Source organism: Anarrhichthys ocellatus, unplaced genomic scaffold (assembly GCF_004355925.1).
Source record: "Anarrhichthys ocellatus isolate YVR2014 unplaced genomic scaffold, GSC_Weel_1.0 scaffold74, whole genome shotgun sequence".
NCBI classification, from domain to species: domain Eukaryota; kingdom Metazoa; phylum Chordata; class Actinopteri; order Perciformes; family Anarhichadidae; genus Anarrhichthys; species Anarrhichthys ocellatus.
Window position 1 is genome coordinate 809,838 of NW_022280104.1, and position 27,671 is coordinate 837,508.

The window sequence follows — 27,671 nt, forward strand, 5'->3', positions numbered from 1 at the left end:
ACCAAGTTAAAATAAAAGCAAACTCTACTTAACAAATCAAACAACTATCACTCTGTAATACAATACTGATTTCAGTGTCATAAGGAAGAGTGAAAGAGAAAGACTGTTGTGTGAAAGCATGCAGGAATGCTTGTGTGTGTGTGTGTGTGTACACGACTATATTTGTGTACCTGAGCAGTGGGGCAGTGGACCGCTCCAGTGTCCGTTCAGTTGACAGGTGAGTGATGAGTCTCCTATGAGCTGGCGGTCTCCAGAGCAGGAATATCGCACCGTGGAGCCAAAGGTAAACGTCTCCCCGCTCATCACTCCGTGGGGAGGTGTACCTGGGTGGCTGCAGTCCACCTCTGCATGACAGAGAGTGAGGAAATAACATGGCTCAGCAAAAATCACCACTCACAATGACATTGGTGAGACGACCCAATGTTTTCTACTGTTAATAAATGGCTTGATGAAAGAGGAACAGACATAATCACATTGCTCGCTGCTTCATCAAGAAACACTTCCCGAAAACCAACAAGCAGTCCGGTAGCATGTTGAGCTACAATGCTTGAGTCTATTAGCAGCTCAGGGAAGCTTCTGTAGAGGGAACCATGTGAGAAGACTACTGTGCCTTAATACTAAAGATATTGGTTTGCTTTTGCAGAGCTACTTCATTGTCATAATCATTGTCCATAAAAGAGAAGTCAATTTCATGTAATATTGTATATACACTTAATAAAATGCTCAATGCTCACTAAAATCTGATTTGGTACATCAATTGCTGTGCTACTTTATTATTCTCTTGACCTTTACATTTTGTTTGTGGGTGCTGTCACTCAATCAGCTCAGTCTCATAATGCAAAGGAAATGCCAGCAAAACTAATTTCTTAAACAAAGAGTCAGTGAAGCCCAGCGACGTAAACAAACATTTGAGATAGACACTCTTGTGTATCTCTTTAATTCAAATTCCACTTGATAAAGTAAATTCTGTGCGTCATCGCTCTTCCGTGACATGAAGGGCTTTCTGAGCCTGTGTGCTAAATGTAGAGTCTTACTCTTGATCATTTCACTAGAAATAGGTCATTACTGTTGGCGGCCTCGCGCAAACGTAGAGTGCATGAAGAGCCAGGTGTTTGAGAGCAACATTAAAACCTCAGATAACCCCTACATTTCATAGACTGTTCTAGAATTTCAGCGTTTGGTTTTGAGGGAACATTAGCTATAGCCTGAACAACTGGACCTATGACAGTTTCTCCATTAAACACAGTGCAACGTAACCATAAGCCACTGGGGCATCGAACATTACACAGCTGCTCTCAGCCACAGCATTTAGCAACTTGTGCCATTTAAACACTAGAAGCAAATGAGGACACAAACAAGGTTGTGGACACTCAATAGAGAGTGAAACTCTTGCATCTCTTGCTTCAATTAATTAACTTTTGCACAAATGCACCAATTACGGAGAAAAGAGGATAGGCTGACGCACTGAACAATGTACAGGAAAAAGACAGAAGAACAATGCGATTTGCCAGCTGACCGCAAAGGAAATATTAAAAGTAGCCACTGTACCGATGCACTCTGGTAGAGGTTTGTCCCAGTGGCCCACCGGCTGGCAGGTGAGCACCGACGAGCCGAATAGGTAATATCCCGGGTTACAGTCGTAGAAGACCACGCTGCCGAATGTAAAGATACCGTGCTCGATCTTACTCTCCCGGATAGAATTAGCAGGGATACCTGGATCTGTGCAGTTTACCACTGAAAGAAAAAGAAAATAAATATATATATAGTTATGCCATCATGAGTCATTCAATTAGTTTAATCATAATGGGAGAATACAGACAGCAGAATACTGAAAGTAGCAGTCAAATACATTGTACTTACTGCAAGCATATTCCAGGCTAGACAGACTTTTTATTTCATTTCAGGCAAATTACTGCTGGAGCTGCATACTTGAAGAACAAAATGTTGGAAAAAAAGCCAGTATTCCTGTGGCCCCGAATGGAGTCTTATCTACACTCTTTACCCTCATTTTTCCTCAATATGGCATCGAGTAAAAAAACAAGACGGCACATATATTAAAACAGGCATGTGGCAATCTGCCTAATTAACTCCACCCAGCATCTTCACTGGTGATCTGACTTTTCTTTCCTGGAAGTCTCCTTTGTTTGGAGCCTCATTTGCATAAATTATATCTGTCAGCATGCTCCCACAGTGAGTTAATAATAGAACTGTTGATATGACCCGATCAGTGGCCTTTTCTGTTTATTTAACAAATAGGAAGAGAAGTGAGTTCAGGCTATATTTAAGCATTGTCAATGATAATGTCACCCAATGCCTCCTCCTGAAAACAAAAGAAGTAAAGGCACGTCTATTGTCACAAATTCACACGCATCTATTTAAGAGGCAGTTGAAGTCTCTAAAACCGCACCGCTTGTTTAGACACCTGAAAATAAATGAGGGTGAAATTAAGCTCAGAGCAACATTTAAATTAAATCAATAATGCTAATATGCGGAAAAGCTATCTAACTGTGAGAAAATCTTAGTGGAAACAAACAGATTTTGACAAAGGGAGTCATGACAGTTTAATGTGATTTTACTCTTTTGATCTTTTACCAGGTCCGTCTCCATGGTGCCATTCACAGTAATGAAAACTGTGTCTCTTCACATCTGACTGCCAACAAAGCCCATGCCGAGAGGGATATTTTTAAATGGGCAAAGTCTGGCAAGAATTGCAGAACCAGAGGTAGCAGACCAATTAAAGACACAATGGATATCACTAAAATAGGCTTTCTTTAATTGGGTTTTAATGATTACTTCCGGATCTGTTACCTTGTCTTGTAGAATGTTTAAGCCAGTTGAGATCACATGTAGCTACATTTAATCACAGCTTCACACTGCAACACATATCTGTAAAGCTAGAAGCATTTTCAAAGGCAAATATGAAAAAGCTCTTTTTTTTCCCCTCAAAGAATTGTTAAAATAAATAGCTTCCATCATTCTGCATTACATATCTATTGTCGATTTCCATTTTATTTGCGGGGGAAAAAAATGGAAATGGTGGAAAATATATTCGGGGAAAAAAAGCATTGTCAAACGGTCAAAATTATTTTGGCCTCACAAGAAAAGAGTTCTCTGCTACGGTCCTACACAAACAAATGTTTGGAGCGCTGCTGATTGTTACGCACCACTAATGAGCCTTACCTGGGCAAACTAAAATTGGACACAGCTAAAACACAGCCACCGTCTGACACACTCAATAAGATGTCTTCCACTTAATGTACTCCAAGCTTTCTGCCGTCAAAGTAATCTCTCCCTGCAGCAAGCCTTTTGGTAACAACTGGCAGTAAAATTGCAGAAACAATTCCCCATCTTCTCTTCCCTTTCCATACATTCAGCTGCAAGCTCGTTATTGCCGTTTCCCTGCTTCTACTCCCGAGGCAAGGGCTCCAGATGTTGTTGCCTAATGCTTTACTCAGACAAGTAGAACAGATATGGATTCTTCTCATTCAGATCAATAGATATGTGGACACTACCTCTATCCATTCTGCTTCTGTGTCTATGCCTGTGCAAGCTGGCGGTCACTGGCCGCTGATTCCTGTATGATCACGATACATCTGCTGGCTTCCGAATTCTTCTGGTCATCCTAGCCTCTGATTCCCGAACCATCACAAAGCACCGGCAAAAGCCATTTCATTCAGTTCCAACGCTTTGGCTGGATCCTACTTCTGCTCACTGGCAGCTACCTGCTCTACTGACGGGCTGGCCTGCTTCACAGGAGCAAGAATTAGATAGAAGTGGCTTCTGTTATCAAACAGTAAAACACCTTTAGTAGTAGCGATACACTGACAGGTACCCTCTTCAGAAATGGATAATTGCAGGTGGTTAATGAGATGCATATGGATGTGACAAATCTGTTGATTGCAAATTCTTGTCGCAATTCTTGCTCCCCGCCCTGTCTGTTTCGTCTCCTCAGGCAATGTCTGTGTTCTGAGCCTTAGCTGAACATGCTGGCAGAGACAAGCAGCTTTTTAGTTCAACTGTCAAGTTACATCTGCATCCTTCTGATACTTTGAGTCAGTCCAGCTGCCAATCATCTATCCGTTCTGCAGGAGCTCTGTAGCTGGACTTTACCTCTGCATGTCGGTGGCTGCTGGCTCCACTGGCGGTTGGCCTGGCACTGGGTGGTGGAGGGCCCTTCCAGGGTGTAGCCTTTGTTGCAGGAGAAGTGCACCACATCATTGTAGTTGAAGCCATCGCCCGTGGTGCGGCCATAGATAGGGCTACCTGGGTGGCCGCAGGTGACAGCTGAAGTTGACACGCATCAGCCAGGGACGTGTCAGAGAGGAGGAGGTAGAGCGGAGGATGGAAGAGGAAAGGATGGACACAAAGGGAAGGTAAAGCGGAGGGGGTGAGAAAAAAATACAGAGTGTGTGGAAAGAGAGAGAGAAAATTCAATAACCATGATCAATAGGTGACGTACAGTGACACCTATCATAGGAATATAATTATCATATAATTAACCTCAAAAGGACAATAGGGTAATTATGAATCCAGACGTGATCTCGTTTTGGAAAGGGTAAACAGCACATTTCACATCGCATCCCATCAATAGGTGACTAGGAGATTAAGAATCACATTATGAGGATATGCATCAACTATTGACTTCAGCACTTCTATAACTGAAGGAGCAGGAAGCTTTTTAACAGTGATTTAAATCTTTAACAATGCAATCAAATCATCACGTTTGATTAACCCTTTCTTTTAAATACAAATTTACCTATTAAAGGCGCCCTTGTTAAAATTATCAAATTAAAATCCAGGAACGACAAATACAACCATCTCCATCAGCTCTTTTCCCATCTGAAGAATCTATGGTGAGAAACTCCGGTACAACGCACACCCGATCCCTCTTACAGTCAATGAGGCAGTGAGAATTGGTGTTAAAGTACTTACAGATACAAACTGGGAGCTGTCCAGACCAGTTGTGGTCCTGCTGGCAGATCTGCACTGAGGAGCCAATGAGCCTGAATCCAGGGTTGCATTGGTAAACCACTGTGTCTCTATAACCAAAGTTTTCCCCGATCACCTGCCCATTGACGATCTGCTCCGGTAGACCACAGTGACCGGCTGCAGGAAAAACATACAGTATTGACAATTCAGTTGTTAGAAATCCTAATTGAACTACAGCAGCCAATCATTCATGTGGTGCAATACTTAAATTCAGCTCTCTAGTGATTGAGAATAGTAGCTCGCAGCGGTGTCCGCTGAACTAATGGACGATAGTTGCAGGGTAGAAACACAATTTTGATTGTGTCGTCACATTTGAATAACTTTGCATTTTGACAACTGTATTATAAAATGAAATGAGGAAACTGGTGATTTAAAAAAAGTCTCGGAGTAATAATGCTGGCAAACAAATTTAGTTTGTGTATTCATGAAACATATTGGATTTGGAAAGTTTTTTTTTCAGCTCATTATCTCTGAATTATCATTTCTAAATTCATATTGGCTTCAGCTTCTCTGATGGTGATAACTCAGCTTTTCTCATCTACAGTAGACAGAGGGACGCATGTGAAACTCCTCGAAATCTGTGCAACACGCTCATGCACGTAATTGTGTTACTTTCAGCTACAATAAATGCCTTTCAGAGACGAGAAATCTTGCTAAGATTTCCACTGACACTTAAAAGCTGGGAAATTGCCACTGACTGCGAGTCTGATTTCCCTAATTCACCCGCGCACCCAAAAACTCAGCCGAGCATTTTATTATCACACTCCACTTGAGAGCAGCCAGATTGTACGAAGATAGTGCTGAAGTAGGCGACTATACCGAGAGGGCCCTGGCTATGTTAACCCCGACAGCCACATTATTAAACAAGAGAGGTGCCCTTCTTTTAATGAACTGAACCAATCTTGAACGGAGCTTGGAGCGCTGGAGCCACGGCGTTGATAAACGGGCTACTGCATCTGCAAGGTAAAACCGTCACAGTCTGCTGCTGTGTGGGTTTGAATGCAGCTCAAGTAATTACGTACATCTCATTTTCTTCCACAGTACAGAGCCGAGATGAGCTGTTGTAAGCTAAGCTGTAGCCTATTTCCTTGTTTATATATCTTAACAACAAGCTCAAATTGTGCTGGTACAGCTTGGCAAGTGTCTCATAGATTCAGGCCAGCCTTGGCTGTACAAGTGCTCTCTCCCATTTAACAACAAACCACACTGACTCGGGGGGCTCTACTGTACAGCGCCATGCTTCAATCAGTTTAAGTTCGTTGCAAAAAAAAGATTCTGTGCCAGCCCAAAAGGAAAGGAAAATATAAAGCGGCAGCATGATGTCAGAACCAGACGACAAAAAAACAGACATCTTTCCAAATATTTGTAGTAATTGGCCGTACACACTTGGCAACAGAACCAATTATAGCCACCCTCTGCTTCCCCATCTGGTTCTATTCTGGGCATGTTGGCCCAACCCAAAAAAAAAAACTTAAAGCGTGTCCGAACAGATCGCACGCAGCGTTTGACCCTGGTCGAGGCTGTCCTTTATAAAGTTAAAGAGAACATTAAGACCCTGCTTACCCAGGCAGTGAGTCTCCATCCCACTCCAAAGGCCGGAGAGGAGACACTCTCTAACTGTGGATCCGGCTAAAACGTAGCCAAGGTTACAGCTGAAGATGGCCGACGCTCCGAAGGTTGCTTGGGTGCCAATTTTCTTCCCATTAGAAGGCGTAGGTAGATCCCCACAGGAAATGACTGCAATAAGATGAAGACGATAGTAAGAACAGGATGGAGATGGAGGAGGCACAGAACGAAAGATCAAGACACCAGGAGAGTGAGTGAGAGAGAACAAGAGAGAGAGCAAGACGAGATGGAAGTTGGCTTAAATCTTCAGTCAACGGGAGAGAGCAGTCATTTACACCCATCTTGCCGACCTTAATGCAATAAAAGAGTGACCTGTACTGTATCGTGGGGAGGATAATGATGGTGTTTGCCTTTGAAGCAATATCTTTCATCATGCTGGTTGGCATCTCCTTTTGCCGTTACACAGGCTATTCAGCTCTTTTGCTACTCAAAAAGTAGCTCCCATGGCAGCAAAGAAAAGCTTTTACTACCCATTAATTACCCATTGCTGCAATGAAGTAAACCTAGCCTAGGCTGAGACAGGACGAAACGAAGAGTAAAAAAGTGCATCATCGGTTAATTAGGTGAGCTGTGAATAAGGTGTTCAATTCTTCAAGTCTTGCAACATCATAATCCATGAATCTAGTGTGCCTGAGGCGAGGCAGGACATAGAATAGAAGGGAATTGAACCTTTGTATTCAAATAGTCTAAAAGTCTATCTTTCCTATGAAACTAATGAAACATATACAGTGCATTTGTGGAATTACAGTACATGTGACGGTCGTGCATTCGCCAATGTTTTTTTCATGATATTGCAATGGCAAAAAATGGAGATAACGGAGATTTAATTTCACGAAACATTATCCCTTTGGTTAGTTCATTGTTTATGTGAATGTGTGTAATCTGCAAGTGTTGATTTCATGTGTTGTCACTCACTTCTACACCGAGGCCTTTCGCTTCTCCAGCTCCACACCCCATTAGCCAGGCACTGGATGTGGGCGGGGCCAACACGGTAGTATCCGGGGTTGCAGGTAAAGATTATTTTAGTTCCGTACTCGTAGTGCGAACCGTTGACGATCCTCCATTTCCCGTGGTCCAGAGAGAAGGAGCTGAGACTAGGGCACATGATGACTGTGCCAAAGGAAATAAGGTGGTGGGGAGTGGACATTGTTAGTGATCCAAATGGACTGACTGTTTCAATTTCCGTCTCTCATCTCTTGTGTACACACACACACACGCACACACACACACTGCTAAGTCAAAATCTGTAAACATATGTACCAACCCAACAGTGTAGAACAAATAGAAATAGTTATAACGAAACACTTTAATCTAGTACATTTGAATTTTAATCAGTTGAATAGATGAATCCATGTAAAATGAAACTTTTCTGCTGTTACTGTATATAAATGTTCTTCCAACACAAAGCTGTTTATGAATTGGCATTCTCTAAAACCAAATGAGTTTAACAAAAAAAACGATGTTTCCCTTTTTGCTGTGAGACACATACAGCAGGGAATAAACATTGGTCTCAATGGTAAACAGTGCTGTCAATCACTCGTTAAACTGACTTTCAAACTTGGAGGCGTTGCACTGGCATGTAAAACACTCACCCCAGCGCCAGCTACAGATTTCCTTTCAACTATTCCTCCTTTTCATCCACCCATCTAATCATCAATACCCAACAAGTTAGTGTTTTCGTAATGAAACCAGAACGCCTGGTTCTGGTGGGACTTCAATCCATATTCCATGACACCTTCCTTTACAGAGCAGTGTTTTGTTGGAACTGTTTGATATTCCACAACTTCTCCTGAGAACTGTTTAAACTCTCACTTTTTCTGTCTCCCAACACAGCTGTCAAACAATTTCAAAATCACAGTGTCTTCTCCATAACTTTTTTCCCTATCCTCATCTCTCAACTTCCCCTGCGATGGGTTGCGGTTAGTCCCACCTCTCTAAATTGCTCTCCCATAAACATCCTCTACTCACCGATGCATCGGGGTATCTTGTTGTGGTTGCTCCAGGTGCCGTCTGGCTGGCAGACTGTGGTTGTCAGCTCTTTGGAGGAGAGCCGGTAGCCGCTGTTGCAGAAGTAGGTCACCCGTGTGCCGACGGAGTAATCAGTGGCGAGCACACCTCCGTTCACTGGTGCAGTGGGCACACCGCATGACACAGCTGTAGGCGGCGGGAGGACGGTTGTCAACACACATGTTTGTGTGCAGTACAAGACACATACTGGAGAGATTTACAGAGGGACGCCTGACAAACGCAGGCGCATGCTCTTTTAAACAGTATGTATAAGCACATAAACGGTCCCATTTTTGTGAGCAAGTGTTAAATACACGTGTATGTACTTCCACAAGCGTTTAGGTAGTGTGCAACTCCTTTGTGGTACACAACAATGTCAATTGTTAGTTATGTAATTCACATGAGCAGCTATGTGTTACTTTGTTATTTTCCTTTCAAATGGTTACAATTAAAATAAGTACAAACCCAGAACAAAATGATTTGCTCAACTTTGACATTGAATGCCTCTGTAGAAGTGCGACAACAGACCTCTCTCTCGGCAAACACTTTGACATGTCACAGCAGGGAAAGCACAGGTGTTATTAGTAACATGAATAATGACTGCATTCGATTTAGTTGAGCCAGTGCCATATCTCTGGTGTTTGTGCGTGCTGGCTCACTGGACCACTTAATGGAACTGAGCCATCATTAACGAAATGAGTTGCACCAGTGCTGTTCCTGCTACGACAAGTCAAGAAGTCTCTTACAGGGTCACTGCAAAAGTGCGACGTTCCCCGAAAATCAAAACAGTATACGCCTACCACCACAGACAACGATTCACGAAAGACGCAAGTATTTCCACCCACCCAATGCATTTATAATGATGATGCTGGCATGCTTGAGTAATGCCAACACTTAACCAAGTCCTTTGCTTTCTGTAATTATTAGAGATCATTGAATCCAAAAAACTGCTCGTGAAATTTCAGCAACTAGAGAAATCCATGCAGTCGATGTATTCTATGTAGGACTGGCCCCTTGAGAGTGGAAGTAGTCCAACACACTGCAGAGAGGATGATATCCTTTATTCTTCTAAGGTTTTAGAATATTTGTCATGTAAGAAAGTTAGCTTCTTTACCAATACCTATTCAACCAAGTTAGTGAAATTTCCAGATAAATATCTGGGACGATTATATGTTGTCAGTGGGCAATTTGAAAACAGTGACTAGTACATGTAACTAGTTTCAACAGTAACTCTTCCTATGACGCACTCGCACATTGGGGGAAAGACTCCCACACAGCCCTGTGTGTCCTTGCCCCTACACAGAGTGAATCTGGGTTACTGTGGCCTCAGAGCTTAAACCAGACAGAAAGCTCAAGATAGTAGGTTTCAAGGTGTTTATCATCAGAGCCAAGTCAGACCGAGAGAGTAGAGCGGGGAAACCAACATCTGCAGGGCCAGACTAAACGGGAACAGTTATGCAAACACACATATGATAAAGTGGAGCAGCACTGGTAGCTGCATACTGAGAAACATCAAAGGTAGGAACATGCCAGAATGGCCTGAAGCCAAGACATTGCCCCTCACCACCCCATGAGAGAATCAATCAACATTCATTTGAGAGCGCTGCTAAGTCACAATCTAACAGATGTTAATCACAAGCTAAACTAAACATTTTTCCACACTGCCGATGGAAAGTTTCAATGTTAGAAAGATGAATTATTTTCCTAAGCGTATAGGGTCAGTGGGCCTGAAACCTTATTTGAGGTCATTTGCTCTTGCTCTGAGACGCATGAGCAATGGTGGATTAATGTACTGTACATTATCATACACAGGATTGAACATACTGTAATGCAATCTCCACCATCTAGCAGATAGCAGATCGACAGCGTCTACATGAATATATTAGTTAATTTGCAGCCACGGTTGGGTTTAGGTACTTTGGAAAAGCTATGTGCAATTACCAAAATGACAGAATTAATCACAGGTGTGAAGTTTTTTTGAAATCATTTTACAGTACATGACATACATATTTTGATTTCAATGCATCGCGCTAAAATGCAATTGAGCACACCATCTGCTGCTGTTTGCTGCTCTGTGAGTGAGTGAGTGAGTGAGTGTGTGTGTGTTTGTGCCTGTGCATGCAATCATGCGCACGTAAATGCACACATTTCACATGTGCGCATCAAAGAACCCAATTAGTTGAGTGAGACCCAACAGCAGCAGACACTGCATGCTAATGGAAAGTTAGCCAAAGTAATTTGAAGAAGTGGAAATTGACAGACGAAGGGAGGATTGATTTCCGTTTCCTTTCCACCTGACGGGCTACTGGCTCTCAATCAGGCGGGATTCACTTCAGCTGCTAACAACACAAAAACAGGGCTTGGGCTGAGACACTCCGGTGCCTTAAGCGCCTGCCTGTATGCCAGCCTGCTGAGCACCGGGGTGCAGAGGCAGTGAAGAACAGGGAGAGAGGCATGCTCAAGTTGGAAATAAAAAGGCTGCCAGGGCGGATGTGCTCACCTTGACACGCGGGAACTGGCGCATCCCAGGCATAGTAGCCATAGGTGGTCTTTTTGCACACAGCCGTGCCCTTTCCAATCAGCTTGTACCCCCTGTCGCAGGCCCAGCGCACCATGCTGTTCAGATGACCCCCGGTCTGGCTCACTACAAAGCCGTGTTGTGGGGAGTCTGGGGTACTGCAGTACATCGCTGCAATAGATTGAGGAATAAAGGAACAGGGGAGAGGAGCGAGAAACAGGAGAGAAGGTGAGAATGAAGTCAAGGAAAGGGAATAGAGAACAGATGCTTATCTTATATGTTTACAGGAAAAAAAGAGAGAAGGATGAGAGGCATTAACAAAGCTCCTCTAGAGAAAGACTCAGGTGAACATTTTGGTTGCAGTAAGGCTCCATTTTAAATGCAGAAAGATAATGAAGGAAGATGCCCGAGGAGTGTCACATCTAGTTAGCACTCACTCGGGTGATGAGCCACACCGCAAAAGAAGTCCTCAAAATCACATTATTACTATTCTGGACTATGGGCACGGACATATTTAATTTGATTTAACACATGCAATACTGGTGCATCCTGCAGTTATTTGTTCCACAGCCTTCCTCTCCCTCATCTTACAGCCAATCCAACACAGAAAAGGTAAATTAGATTTCCAGAATATGAGCACGGAATAGCCGATGGGACAGAAAATCCAAGGGAGGGCTGTGTGCTTCACAAAAGCTGTCAAACATTCTTTCAAATCAGCATGACTGGGAGATAGCATGTGATAGCACACGCTGGGGTTTAGGGCAGCTCCTGTTCAAGTCAATCAAGTCAAAGAGGAGTTTTCTCTACAAAATTCATCACACCGACTTGCTTTCAAAGTAACACTAGTATATTAAATATTATGGAGTGACATAACATGAAAGATAAATGTCTTTTGTGCTTTTTCATAATTATTGATGCATTTCATATGGAAGAAGAGTCCCGATGATCCACTTGCTTTATTAAAGAGACAATTAAGAATTTAAAACCTTTTTTAATTAAGGAGTGCAAAACAGCATGGAAGTCTTCCAGTTACTTTCCTCCTGCCTCATGTTTTTTGTGTGAGAGAACATCTCCTATTGTGATCCATTATCATTTCTGTGGAAATTCAAAGTATTTTTTGTAAATTAACCGATATTAAAAACTCAACAAATAATACCCCGGAGCCATCACAGCACACTGATAAAAATGATGGGGTCACATTGTATCCACAGTAATATGCAGTCGCTGCAGCAGCGAAAGGTTCAATGAATATTTGCCCCTACTGTAGTGTTATCCCTCGTTCAGATGAAGTGTCTCAACACAGTGCTTACAATGAGTTGTAAACCCATGACTTTTATCACCATACTGTAGTTTAGAGACGAATTATATTCAAATAGCTCTAATAAAAAGAGAATATGATTATAAGCTGGATACATACTTTGATACTCACCCACGTATCTGATGTGGAAGCCGCGTCGGTTGGTGCCGTGATCAGAGGACCAGCGCAGCAGTAGCTGGTGGCCCGTGGTGGTCAGGCTGAAGGGAGTTTCAATGTCACCGCTGAGCGAGGCCAGGCTCTGGCTGTAGATGTTGGGACCTGAACACATATACGACACGCACGCACTCAATTTCCCAGAAACAAAATCTGTGTCGAAGACAAGTTTTATTGTAGACAGACATGAAGGTACATCTATCATTTTTTATATATAAATAGCAATAATTACAGATACGCTTATGACAACACCAGACCTAATATCCGTGACATTTCTAAATGACAATCATGGCATCAACCAAAGAGTAGCATTTATTTTACTGAACACATGGCTCGAACAATAAATCTGCTATGAGATGCCACATTCAAAACATGGATGCTGCATATAGAAGTAGAGCATAAAAAATATATATAAGACAGTATGAATGTATTACCGAAAAGCACTCAGACAGATGCATTAATAAGTTCAGCTAAGTAGCATTTTTGGGATTTTGCTAACTTAATTTTTACCATAGACCCCAAACCTCAAAATTCCAGCAGAACCCACCATCAAATATTTCTAAGATGTCGAACTCCTTCTCTGTCTGGAAGAGTTCAAAGTGCAGAGTCATGTTGTAACCCTTCTCCACGTTGATCAGCCAGGAGCACATCTGGAGATTGGGGTAGCTATCGGGGTAACCTGGACTCAAGATCACCCCCGTTGAGTCGAAACGCACCTCGTGGGCTGGACATTGGACTGGGAGGAGAAAACGACAGAGGTTGAAAGAGGGAGATGAAAACCGAGTGGAGGCAGAACGCAGACGAAAAAGAGTTATAGGAGAGGGGATGGAAGGCACAATAAGAGAAGAGGCAAGATGAGCTGAGGGGAGGAAAGACAGGAAAGCTCCACTGTGACAGGAGAAATTACACTGAAAAAATAACTAGTGCTGGAACAATTACATTTCAGCCAGACTGATATTGCACCTAAAGGCTGAGCTGGTGATTCTGCCCCCTCCCCCGATATCAATCTATCAAACAGTAATACTCAGTAGGTGAGACAGCTAACTTTGTATGGAAAAAATGATGTGTGTGTGTGTGTGTGCGTGCGTGCGAGAGTTCATGTGTATCGGCTCAGAGCATTCCCTTCATTTCCTGTAGGCTGGCATGTCTGAAATAATGACAGTTCTGTTTCTCTCCTTTCCTTCTCTGCTGGCAACAGAAGTCTCTCTTCTGGGCCACTAGTGAAGAAACATGACACATATAAAAGGTTAATGCGAACAACTGTTCCAAATGAAAAGGTCACTGGAAACAATCGGACATATATCAAGAAAAAAAAGTTACAGGGGAAGAATTGTTACACAAAGCAGTATGCATATTCCCGCTGGCGAGTCACTGCGGAGGCTTCAACTAGAACAGCCTTTGGCTAAAAGGATAACAGGCAGATTTGATCTCCAACAAGTCAAAGTCAGGGATTTTCTAAATAATGCATTTCTTAAATCACCACAATACACCAGGCCCTCTGTGGGAACAGATGTCAATCAACATGTATCATAACATTATCTCAAACAACCGAGAAAATTATAGAATAGAAGACTTTCTTTTAAAATAATTCAAGAAAAGTGTAACAGTATTCATTAGAGAGGCAATAAATCTCAACTGGATCTGTTCAGAAAATAAATTATCACAGCGATCTAAAATAAAATAGCAATGTTTCTTCACTACCATTGCTTGACAGTCTGAGAGAGACATGATCAATATTCATACTCGAGTAAAGAATTACCTGATGAGCTCTTCATTAATTCGATGCTCTGAAATGTGCAGGCTGAATTTGTTCATGAATTTACACTTTTGACACAATGACTAAAAGTGCATATTCACATATTGCACCACAAGGCCACAAGGGTAAAACACACAAAGGAAAACGAAGTCGTGCCACCTCAAAGCCTTTCGGCACATTGCGAACACTGATGTCACAAGGGCACACTGCACAGTAGTGGGTGGTAATGAGTGAGGTCAGTGGTCATGCTGTCATTTGTAGCTTGTTTCAGTTTTAATTTTACAGTTACTTTAACTGTTAGTCATTCAAACGTTCTCTTATTAATTCCACACTTTTCCAAAAAGGAGTCGGAATGCTTTTCTACACAGTTGAGCGACTTGATTTTGCTAAAAGCTGAATTTCAGCGAGAGAGTTATGAGTCTCGCTGGCGATACAACGGAGTTCAGAACGAGGTCTTCAGTTGGTGCAGTTACATCAATTCAGACGGCTGCTTCCTCAGTTCTGTCGTCAGCAGGAGCTTCTGCTTCTACTGATGCCAGGGGGAGAATCGGTCATAGAGCCAGCACAAATCCAGCTTTAACGAGATACGCAAAATTTAAAGGTAATTGCTCCTAAAAATGGCTAATTTCTTTTCTATATCATTTTCATACACATAATTACACTAAGGTTAGCAACTCTGGAAAAAAAAGAAAGAAATGTTTTTACACTGAACAGATTCCTGTTCCCTGCAGCACTTTACCTTATTGGCTTTGAGATGTACATGAAATAGACTCGCTTGACAGGATCTTATGCACTGCACGTAGAACCATCTATCTGGAAAGAGTTTATTTTTTAAATAATTGAGCCCCCAATGCTTGTTTAATAAGCCAACGTTGCCAGGCAACAAACATAACTCTATCCAGTACGCACAGTCGTGGCTTAAACTGCTTTGCCTCAAACTTTAGGTGCAGAGATTTAAAACATGAATCACGAGAGGCTTAAAACTGTTTTCAGACACCTCAATACTGCTACTTTATAAAGAAGGGCTTTTAGGGGACCATAATCAGGAGAGGATGCTCCTCTGAAAGCAGAGTGAGGCTTACAATGTATTCATATGGTGATTTGGCTAATATACGAATGTAGACCTCTGTACCTTAGTGTCACAAAAAAACAAACGTAAGGCTGCCAGAGTACTGTTATCATCATGCTGGCTCAAATACTGTAATATTATAATTACAGCTTAAGTATTCGGCAGATTAATTCAATAAATTAACATTTAAAAAATCTAAAAAGAAAATAAAGAAAATATCACATTTTGAATTAAACTGTTAAAACTGTTTTTGTAATTCAATTTGATCCGCATTAACAAGTGAATACGTATAATAACCAACCATCCTCAGATGGTGAATTACATTCAGGTACATATAGTATTGTACGGAGATTTGCAATGGGAGCGCATGCCAAAATGATGTGTTTGAAAAGATCTGGCATTGGCGTTTGTTAAATCTTGCAAACATTGCAAGACGTGTCTCTGTAATTACTTGTGCAAACCACCAATTGTTTATTCCTTTACTCAGCACACTGTGCGTATGGAATGACAATGTCATGGCGGCTACAGGGAATCTTACAATAAAGCTCACGTAAGTATAGTGAAGAAGAAATAAGAACAGACTTTTTTTTTTTCCCCCCCCCATTCGATTGTCGGTTACATGAAAATCAATGAGAATGTGAAGACCAATATGAAAACATTAAATGGATCGGACTCAACATCAATGTGGCAGATGGTTTGCCAAGCCAACACAGCAGTCAACTCAATTGTGGCTCTATCCTTGATCAAAGCTACGGCATAACCTCCCTCATAGGAACAGAGAGCCAAGGGAAATATCTTAAAAACCAGGGGCATTTGGGGGTGAAATTGCATAGCCGTGCAAGGACATTTCAGCGTAATCTTATATGCATAAAATGACAATTAACAGAAGGGTTGACAGAAAACAAAAGCGGAATGGGGGAACACAGGAGAATTATTTTTCCTGCTCTGTCGGCAAGCTGCCGACAGGAAATGGCCCCTTTACAAGCTTACTGTAGCAGTCTCTTGGATGTGAATAGCAGGTCAACTCAAATTAAGTTCAATTTTACATGTCCCAAGGAGAGCAATTAGTTCCGTGCTAGAGGTGGCACAAGGACATAACATATCCAACACAAGAAAATGTAATGAATTCTTGACTACAATAATGAGGTGATCCATGAAAATGTCAAACAACGAATTACTAACCCAGACGTCTTACAATAGTACTAACCATGCCAATTTGATGCTCGAGGCAGGTGTTAAGGAGCTTTTTGATGATGATATATATGATGCCTACTCATCATTTTGTTGCACACTTTTAATACGTCTATCACAGACAGTACTTCATTTACTGTAGCTTGCCTGTTATCTGCTCATTTTGGTATGGATTTTAACAAGTGCAACCTCTTTAGTAGATTCCTTGTGTCTTTTCTCATACGACTCAGATGTTTTATATACACTATGTAATTTGCTTTGTTCCATCCATATCCAGCACAACCTGACTAACGGGGCCCATTGACTTGGCAGTGCAAAGCACAATTTACTGTGATGTACGAGAGTCTGTGCCGTCCAACATCAAATTCTGCCGTATGACCGATTGCCTCGCAAAAGACAAACCAACTGCAAAACAATGTTGTGTTCTGCCAGAACAGTCCCAACATGCTTTGCCCATTCGACTTTGGCAGGTTAATTTAGTCACTCAAATTAAAGCCTGTGAAATTATTTCGAGTACAGAATGCAAGTTTTAGCAGATAGGAGCTAGTTGGTCTTGGCAGAGCTCTGTGTAGCAGTAACACACGAGAAGGTGAGCTGGCAAAGCCAACACGACAAGAGAGCTTGAATATTTCAAGCCAGTACTCTCAAGTGAATGACTGCCCTCACTTGGCAGGAAAGAAGTGATCTCAAACTATTCCTTTTGTTATGCCTAAATTGGTCGCATAACAAAAGAAAGAAACAATGAAAGTAAGCATTGGAAAACATTTCACAGCAATTCCATTACTGTCATGCTTAACATGATCATACATCTGTATGCCAGACAGGTATGATGCAGTCTGCAAGTATGCAATGAAGCTTTTCTCTCCTGTTTGCCTTCTCTCTTTACTCTGCACTGTCTAACAAGCCAATAAAATGCTGCAGGACGTCATACCCCTTGTGCTTTTATAAATTATGCATTTTTAGAAAATGCCCAATGCAGTACAAGTAAAGGTAGGCCCTGTTGTCTATAGGACTCACACGTACGCACCTATTTCAATGAAAAATTAATAAAATTACCACGGTTTTGGTCTCTCTGACATTTGTGAATACACTAATGGCATCATTGGCAGAACTGTAGCCTTTATGAATAAAGCATAGGAATATCTTCCAGAGCATGGATCCGCGATCAGATCACTCAACTTAAGCTTTGCTGTTACTATTTCAGGGTCCCCACTCTGTCTGGAAAAGTCCTGGGAAATCTACTCTAGGAAAGACACTATTCCTATCTTATCAAGACGTGCAGTCTATGGCTATGAAGTCACTTCTGACATGCTTAGAAATGATGACGAATTGATCATAGAATAATGCAAACACACCTGCAGAGGCAGAACACTTCACTTTATTGCTACAGAAGTGAAACATTTCATGCCATGTTATGGTTAATTTTACTTTCGCAATGCAGCATTATGTTTGAAGAGACAGTGCTGGCAAAGTAAAAAAGTACCGTTAGCCAGTATTAAGGCGGTCTTTCTTTATAATCCAACTCTCTCAATAATACCCAACAACACACAGGACATTTTACTTCTTCTCTCATCTTCCAGGATGAGTGGGAAAACCTGTATTTGCTGCTTTACTTACGACAGTTTCCCTTTACCAAAATGAAATCAGGCAAATTCTTACTTGTAAGAGCAAAACGATGTGAGCCGCAGAAACGCTACTGGGTAGGAACCAAGATATCAAGTCATACATCAAATAATAACAGCCAGGAATGAGCAAGTCCTATTCAAAGATGTTTTATGAATGCAGGCGCTGGGTCTCAATGTCCAACGCGATTACTCATAGTTTCTCGAAACAAAAAGACAGAAACGCTCATCAACTCAGGACTAGACAAAGGACTTAAGGGCCCTTCAAAAAATGCCTATCCACGGGGCATATAAGGTTTCAGAGCGCTCTGTTGTCTGCGGCTGTGATGTATTGGCATGACAGGCAGGCTTTTGGTCGAAACAAAATCTCTGATGCAGACAACACAGACATTTCTTTTCCTTTTTGTTTGAAAATCCATCTTCCGAAAAAAAAACAAAAAACATGCCTAGGAAGACATTATACATCAATCAAATCCATGGGGCCATTTGAGCAAGGATTAAGGGGTAAAATATAAGCTCCCATCTTTCTGTGGGGAAAACAGCTTGGACTAGCCCCATCTACCTTGTTACATTGATGAAGACTGCTGATCTGTAATCTGTTTCACGCTGATCCTTCACAGTCAAGTGCTGCTTCTAGGGGAGCGTAGGTCTATGATCTTGGGTCAGTAGTAGTATGACTCTGTGAGTCTTGACAAATTAGAATAGAGATGCGGATTGCCAACAGGAGCCTTCTAGAAGGGGCCCTGCTGGCAGTCTGTTAAATGATGCATCAACGGTGAGTGCTGCTGACTGCATCCAACTGTGGCAGAGTGGCGTCAAGCACACCCACAGAGGCACACTTACATGAACATGGATATGTACACACATGCATTGTGCGCACACAAGCGTTTGAACGCACATTGACAGGAACACCTGCAAACTACAACATTTATAAAGCCCCACAAAAACATATTGGATAAACCAACCTTGACAGACTGGTGGGGGTCCATCCATCTGTAGCCTCTCTCCAAGTCGACAGGTCAGAATCTCACTGCCCACCAAGGTGAAGCCTGGCAGGCACGAGTACCGAATTATGTCCCCTGTGAAATAATTTACACCCACAATCACACAAACACACACAAGCCGGGAGTGGATATGAAAAACACATCCATCCATTCATCCGCCCACCCAACCACAACCAAACGCACCCACACACACATCCCCACAGAAGTGTTAGTAAAAGCCTCCTCACTACCAGCACTTGAAACAGTAATCAACAACACATTTTCTAATGAAGATTGACGTCCCCTTAGCGAGCTGGAGTACTGAAGGCACTTCATTACAATACAGCCGCACACTTATACACAAACACATGCACTCACATATGAAATAAAATAACACTTTATTCCAAAGACACAAAGTCAGGCAGCCACTAGCCATATCAAGACAAACAGCTTATATGAAGAGATATTTAGCCCTTCCCCTCAAACTAATATTCAATTGCAAAAAGTATGAATAGACGAAAAAAAAAACCTCAAGAATCAGCTTACAGGGGAATGGATTTATTAATTAATGGCTAAAACATTTGATGAGTCTATTCCTACTTTTTGTCCTGTGTCCACGGTCGTCCAAGCAAATTACTGTATGTCTGGTGCAAATGTACTTTATTACGCACTGTCCCCCGGTAAACAAGCAAAATAAGAGAAGACAAACCTATTTCAAACTCTTCATCATCGGTTAGGACAGTAGCGTTGGCAACAGGAGGGGGTGGCTGACATGTTCTCAGCTGGTATGCTGTTGGGAGAGGACACAGGTTGAAATCTGCAACAGTGCATGTTGTATGCACTCGTGTGTGTGTGTGTGTGTGTGTGAGTGAGTGAGTGAGAGAGAGAAGAATGTGTTTTCTGTTCTACCTGCAGTACATTCTTTACTCTTCCATCATGCTGACACTTGATTACATCATACATTGTCATCTATCAGTGTTCATGATCATCAAAAACCATCACTAATTTAGCTGGAATGGGGGACATTTTATTATTAATCAACTTCTTTCCGATGGGGCGTTTTAATAGGCATAAAAAGGAATTCATCATTTATCATTACACAGAAGTGGAAGCAACCATGCACCAAAATGAGAAAAGCAAAATAATGACTCATAAAAGAGGGAAAATGAAAGGCGTTCCTGTAAATGCAGGGACAATTTCCCTCTGTTCTTTTGTGGTCTTCATTACCACACTAGAGTTCCAGCAAACTGGAGAAGTAAAGCTCAAGTAAATAGGGGTCATTACAGCAGTGCGGGCCAAGGTCTTTGCTTAGCTGGCATCAAAGGGGAGGTTACCGTAATAATTCAGCACAAAGAAGCCGCTGGTGCTGAAGTCGCTGTGGAATTTGATGAGGACCTGATTGGCGGTGGTGGACGCGCCGTCCTGTACAGAGCTGCCACTGAACTGACCTATTTGAGGCGAGGCCTGGTCAGGTCCGTCCCTGAATACAGAGAGGGAAGAAGGGAGTGGAGGTTGGGGGGGGGGGGGGGGGGGGGGGGGGAGAGAGGAAGACAGACAGACAGAGGAGTAGAAAGAGAGAGCAAATGGCTTATGAATACCCCATAACAACTTGCTGTGATCAAAGAGCAGGTCTAGTTATCCCCGAGCAGTCATTCTGAAGACCTGAGAAAAAGTTTTTACATTAATCAACACTGTCAAAGTAAAAGTTTAGTATGAGTTAACTGATGAGGCAGTACAGCAATGAAACTTTTGGCTCCTCCAGCCATGTTACATATTAATGCGGAAGTTTTTTTTGAAAAAAAAAAAAAAAAAAAATCAATGATACATAATCCTGCAGAAATGTGCAAAATCCACAACTGCGTTTGTGACCTCTTTTTTCCTTGCAAAACACTTTCAAATTGAGTTGAGATTGTTCATATTCTGTACGTGCAAGTACATAATCAGGGTGTGTAGTTATCACTATGCTTCAGCCCCCGAGACCCTGGAAGGAAGAAATGTTCAGAAAATGTATGGGTGATCATCAGAAAATCCTAACACGATGTACGGTAAAAGGAACTGTAGCCCTGGGAATAAAAACGTAATTGAATCGTAATGACCTTTCACTCTTTATGGAGGGTAGGTTGTTATCTGTAAAGGGTGGCAATGTCTATGGGAGTGTATACTCACATTACATTTACACTAAATGCCATAGGACAATCAACATGTGTCAAAGATGTGACAATAGTAATATGTTTCAAGTAATGGAAACAGATATACCAACTCCTTAAGGTAGCTATAAATTACAAACAAGATAGAAGATAAGAGGCTAGGGTCGTAAAAGTCACTGAAATAGTTTTTGGTATGTTGCCAGTGGTGGATGAGATGCTGAAGGCCCTGAATGTTGCCAGCCCGTCGTGCCTGACGCATCTCTTGGACGGCATCCACCTATGGCGGTTGAAGGGAAAGACATCAAGTGTCTATGGGCCTTGTTCCCAAATGAGGGTACAATGTAGTGTGAAATGTCGTGTTGAAAATGGAGCAAAGCCTGAAGGTGAAGTTCTCAATTTACGGATACAAAGAGCTGAAATGAGCTGCCTGTGCAGGTTGGGGTCATAGAATGAGAAGACAGATATACAGTATATGGGAGCTCGAAGGAGACCTGCTGCTCTACTGCTCCTCCTGAAAAGAGCCAGTTGAGGTAGTTCAGACATCTAATGAGGATGCCTCTGGGACGCCTCCCCCTGTGGAGCTACATCAGGCACGTCGGACTGGGAGGAGAGCCCCGGAGCCGACCCAGAGCTATGCTTATACATTCTAGCTGAGCTGGATGGACCTCGGGATCCCCCACGCTAAGCCGGAAGGAAGTGGCTGGAGGGGCAGATAGATGCACGGGTTGGCCAACATCACAAAATACATTCAGTGAGATGATTGAGTGATTTGGCAAACTCTAGATATTCCACATACCATTTCTACTGAGGTAGCTAAACCCATTATTAACTTTGGCTCTCTTGGGTGATTGAAAGCAATGTTGCATGAGCAGGACTCTTATTTCGGCAATATTGCATTCAAAGGATTCCTACATCTATGTGATAATGTACCTAAATTTGTCATCATGTAATTTGGTAATGGTAAAATAGTATGACACGTCTCCCTAATGCGATGCACAACTAAATTCACTGCGAACATTTCTCCAAATCCCCCATCCCAAGGTGAATAGATAGGTGGATGGCTGTGGGGTGATGATGGAACTTGTCATTTGCAATAAAGCCATTTATGAGACGAGAATTAGCTGCTGACAGCACAGAACAGAGAAGGACCTCTGCTAATGAGAGCAAGGCAGAACTTTCAAACCCTTCCAAAAATACTGCTGTGATCTCTGTTCCGAAACAAGCTGCCGAAATAAGTTGGGATACATTTTTTGGGGATGTGATGCAGCATTGTGCTTCTTTTCTCTGAGAATAAAAAGAAAGACTCATGCGAGAAGACTTTTCTGTTATGTATATATAAATGCCATTTTTCTACAAGAGAAATGTATTTCATTACTGGCACTTTCGGGTAGCTCCAGGCCTATTCCTGTGAATGATGTACATTAAATGCTTTTTTGTATGTGTACCTTTAATATATTGTATATTAAAAAAAGTCTTAGCGCAATTTCATTTCAGAGTGATCAGCAAAATGGGAGACGGCAGTCAGGCAGGGAAATGAAATGTTGCCATCAGGGAACAAATTGTTTATGTGCTTTTTCATTTGAAAACAGTAGTGCCAGTAGCTCCCTCCTCCCCTACTGTATGCTGGAAGGCATTTCCCTCCTCTATCACAGATGAGGTGAGGTCCATGACTGCCTGAGGCTTACCATTCTACAGAGAGGCTACAGAAAGGTAGCGGGAGAGGGAGAGACAGAGGGCGAGACAGCCACTGGGGACTGATAACAGGTATGTAGTATAACATAGTTCACTGCTGTACAATTATTTGACAAGATTTAAAGTTTTTACAAACTAACAAGCATCGAAGATAACTCAGAGCTGATGTTTTCATGCTTGCATGTCGCTTTACGTAACACTCGCTGGGGGAGGAGGGACACACAGGGACTCAGACTTTACTTCAGTTTCTCTTGTTTCATCTATTTTGTTTTAGCAAGGGGGCTGTTGGAATAAAAGTTGTCAGGGAAAGTAAAATGAATCCACAGATTTCCAGACGAAAGTCAACATAATGTGGATGGCTGTTGGCTCATTTAATACGGGTGTCACATCAAGAGCTGTGAGCAAAACTTGTCCAACTGGCCTATGGCCCATCCATCCATCCATCCATTTTCCACCGCTTATCCGGGGTCGGGTCGCGGTGGCAGCAGGTCAAGCAGGCCGACCCAGACCTCCCTCTCACCGGCAACATGTTCCAGCTCATTCTGGGGGATCCCGAGGCGTTCCCAGGCCAGCTGGGAGATGTAATCCCTCCAGCGTGTTCTGGGTCTTCCCCGGGGTCTCTTCCCAGTTGGACGTGCCTGGAAAACCTCCAGTGGGAGGCGTCCAGGAGGCATCCTAATTAGATGCCCGAACCACCTCAGCTGACTCCTTTCGACGCGAAGGAGTAGCGGCTCTACTCCAAGCTCCCTCCTGATGACCGAGCTCCTTACCCTATCTCTAAGGCTGAGCCCGGCCACCCTACGGAGGAAGCTCATTTCGGCTGCTTGTAGCCGCGACCTTGTCCTTTCGGTCACGACCCAGAGTTCGTGACCATAGGTGAGGGTAGGAACGTAGACCGAGTGGTAAATTGAGAGCTTTGCCTTCCGGCTCAGCTCCCTCTTCACCAAGACGGTCCGGTGCAGCGCCTGCTTTACTGCTGCAGCTGCACCGATCCGTCTGTCGATCTCCCGCTCCATCTTACCCTCACTCGTGAACAAGACCCCGAGATACTTGAACTCCTTCGCTTGAGGTAGGCACTCCGTCCCCACCTGGAGGGAGCAATCCACCGGTTTCCGGCAGAGAACCATGGCCTCAGATTTGGAGGTGCTAACTCTCATCCCCGCCGCTTCACACTCGGCTGCAAACCGCCCCAGTGAATGCTGGAGGTCATGATCCGAGGAGGCTAACAGGACCACATCATCTGCAAATAGCAGAGAAGCAATCCCGACTATGGCCCTTAAAAAGCTAAATTCCTTTCACAACATATCGATGATTGAGGGATTGCCTCCAAACAGCTTGCAACATGGCAACAATTTTGAGTTTGCTTTTGCAATGAGTAAGGGAAACACTTGACCCAACTGGGTGCTTTGGCTCATGCTCTGCTGCGAAAAACGGTCTGTACTCGTGTCTGTACATTCCGCGTTGTGTCCTGGTCTGTCACGTCTTTGTTATTTCTGCGTGTTCCTTGTTCTCAGTGTTTGATTGTGTGCAGTCTGGGAAAGCAAATTATCCTCTATAGAAGACAATAAAGAAGGAATCTGAATCAATACAGAATATTATTTTGAAAATAAATCTTATTATACTCTGCAGTTTTTCCTTGAGTAAAAATAAAAATAAAACTTCAGTTGTCAAATCTTTTGGAAGCTGCTCTATTAGCAATGCACTGTATATGCTAGAAACTTGGTGGACACTTTAACAAGGGTATATTTTGTGGCTAACTGCTTACTGTAGTATTGTTTGTATAAAATATTTGTCTCAGTTTCTAAAGCTTAAACAAACATCACTATTAATTGAGAAAGACTGCCTCCCAATAACTGTCAATAGAACTCTGTATGCAGCTCTGTATACAGAACACTGTGTGCCATAAGCTGAATAATGTCATACGGAGAGAGAAATGAAAACGTACCACACAGTGATGTAGTCATAGATTGGCTCTGTATTGATAACAGAGAAGTTGATGTAGATGCCATAGCCAGGAGGTACTCGGACAGTCCACATGCAGTCCTGGAAGTGCGGATACTCAGCTGGGTGTCCAGGAGAGTAAATTGTGCCATTCATGGATGTTACGTTTCCCCCACAGAGAGCTGGAGGGAGAGAAACAAATTCAGAGAGGCTGGATGAAAATACAAAGCCAGTCTTTGATTTACCTCAAGTCATAAAACTTGCTTTTATGACTTTTAACAAACCATAACTGTGTGTTATTAGGTTATCACTGAGATACTGGGCAGGGGGGGGGGGGGGGGCACCTGTTAGACACAACTCCAGGGGATGGTTAGTGTTTGCTGTGAACTTGATGCCACTGAGTAGTTCAGACATTAAAACTCCCCTGTCATATCCCTTCAGAGGGAATGTGCTAAGATTTGACATTGAACTGGGAGTCAAAGCCAAAGCGCTGCCCTAGGGATCCCTACCAAAAAACAACAACTGTAAACTTGACAAGCGGGACAATACGGCATCTATGGAGAAAAACAGAACTATTTACCACTTTCTGGGACAAATACCAAACTCTTTTGTGGACTCGAAACACGTGTTACTGCTTCACTTAACTGATGAGAGGAAAGCCATCGTTTATCATACCTGAGCAACAGAGACAGGTGTAATCAGCTTTGTAATAAAGACTTGCAAATTCTCCATATATCATTATATCGGGCTGTGTCAGTGTATAGTTCAGTAACGTGGTGGTGAAAGTGAGTCAGATGCTTTCATGTGCTAGAATAAAGGACAGGACTAGAAGCAGACTCAAAAGCCTACATTCTTCTTTTTAAAATAACTTCAAAGACTTTATTTTTAGCAGGCGATGGAAAAGCATTTCCGTCTTCACTTTTCAGAGAGTAGCACGCATTACTTTTTCAAAGATTTGTTTGTGCACATATTTTAACATTTCTCCACTAAGTTTGGGAAAACAGAGAAAAATATCAAATAAAAGGCATTTCATGACTGATAAATACAGTTTGTTGATAGTGCAAAATGTACGCTATTTGGAGGAAGATTTTAGGTCTTGGTAGTTGAAACTGTAAGAGGGGTTCAGTGCTGCTTTTGTCACATTCTTTTCTGCATATGAACAACACTCGCTAGAAAACAACTGTTGTGTTTATAAGAAGCACTAGCCAGTCACCTTCGCAGCGAGGTATGGGGTAGTTCCAGTTTCTGCTGACTCCATGCAGACATGTAAGAGATGCCTCTCCAAGCAGAGTGTAACCTTGAAGGCACTCAAAGGAAATGGTCATCCCCACACTGTAGTCCTGACCGATGACTATGCCGCTACGAAAAGGCCGTGGGTCCGGACACCTCTGCAGCTCATATGCTGGGGAGAAAAAAACAAACCAACACACAGTAGTGGAGGATTAATAACCACAGACTCCAGGAAGCAAAATTATAAAACGCTACCATTACAATACTATTTAATATCTATGATGAAAGAGAACCAAAAGAACCAAAGCCTGCCCAGTGAGCTGTTAAGAGCAGCTAATCTTACATCATTGGTGAAATCTAATCAACAGATTGCCTATATCATTATATGCTTTTGTATTAAAAACATCCCTCTATCATCATCAGTAATATATGATTTAACACCGTCCAAGTGTGCTACGTCTTTTTGTAAGAAAAGAACCCAAAAGAAACACCTCTTACTGGTGGCTGAAGCCCCAAAATGTTGGTCGGGTCATTCGTCAACATTTTGAAAATACAAAGTTTGTCCAAAAGACTTAAATTCACAGTATTGTCATAATGTTAACCGATTAATAATGATTCTTTTCCACATTGGCTTTAGCACATAAAATACCCCACTGACACAGCCAACACTATTATGATTCAAGAATATGTGCTATTGAATGTCTCAGCGGAGGTCAGCATTGATTTATTTTTCTTTATTCTTTAGCCTTTTGTAATCTCACAACCTTAGAGAAAGCATCGGTCTTGCAGGACTAATCTTTGTCCCTGGTCTGTATCCAACCTGACTGATGGTCTTTTAAGTGCTCTATTAGCAAACTCTTCAATCTCTTTCCACTTTTTCAGCTGCTGCTATGATAAAAATCACATTTTAACTTTACCATGAGGACCAATCTTTGTTCCTCACCCTGGTAGACAACGTGGAAGCCAGGCTTGTTCTGGGAGTAGTCGCTGTGGAAGAAGAGAGTGGTCTCATGGGTGGTGCTGAAAAGAGAGTTGGGCACAACGGGGCCACTGAACCGATCAATCACTGTTCCAGTCTCCAGCTTCCCACTGCGCACCTCGAGATAGTCATGAACAGGCTCTGTGGAGAAGTTCAGAAACTGCAGATGGATCCCTAAAAAGCAGAAAGAAAAGGTTGACGCAGGAGACACACTCAAGAACATATGATAAAGTAGAAGAGAATGAATGTGTATGTTCATTTCAGGTACTGTAGTAGGAGATTAGTTCAAATTTAATGTTAAGCATGCATAAAACGAGCAGGTTCTTTTTCAACACAATAAGAAGTTGAGAGGAGTTAACAGAACAGGGCAGAGGAAAGCAGCGGAGAGGACATGAGAGCAAGCAGAACAGAGAAAGAGAAAGAGAAAGGAAAGACAGAGGGAGGATGACA

At 42.5% G+C, this 27,671-nt stretch overlaps 1 protein-coding gene across 5 annotated transcripts in view; it reads right to left on the reverse strand.

The window, feature by feature from the left end:
- LOC116397856 (CUB and sushi domain-containing protein 3-like) overlaps positions 1-27,671 on the reverse strand; it is a 214,581-nt gene that overhangs the window by 39,761 nt on the left and 147,149 nt on the right. For 3 of the 5 annotated variants that reach the window (XM_031873725.1, XM_031873723.1, XM_031873722.1), the window contains 16 exons: positions 27,186-27,395; positions 26,226-26,414; positions 25,017-25,194; positions 20,567-20,712; positions 19,942-20,022; positions 19,215-19,328; positions 13,159-13,347; positions 12,558-12,716; positions 11,123-11,311; positions 8,584-8,769; positions 7,531-7,725; positions 6,553-6,726; positions 4,933-5,106; positions 4,111-4,284; positions 1,549-1,734; positions 171-344 (listed from right to left, as the gene is read on the reverse strand). In XM_031873725.1, the coding sequence (XP_031729585.1) occupies positions 171-344; positions 1,549-1,734; positions 4,111-4,284; positions 4,933-5,106; positions 6,553-6,726; positions 7,531-7,725; positions 8,584-8,769; positions 11,123-11,311; positions 12,558-12,716; positions 13,159-13,347; positions 19,215-19,328; positions 19,942-20,022; positions 20,567-20,712; positions 25,017-25,194; positions 26,226-26,414; positions 27,186-27,395 (2,718 nt within the window). The remainder of the gene's footprint in view (positions 1-170; positions 345-1,548; positions 1,735-4,110; positions 4,285-4,932; positions 5,107-6,552; positions 6,727-7,530; positions 7,726-8,583; positions 8,770-11,122; positions 11,312-12,557; positions 12,717-13,158; positions 13,348-19,214; positions 19,329-19,941; positions 20,023-20,566; positions 20,713-25,016; positions 25,195-26,225; positions 26,415-27,185; positions 27,396-27,671) is intronic. The other 2 variants (XM_031873726.1, XM_031873724.1) reach the window with 1 other exon arrangement.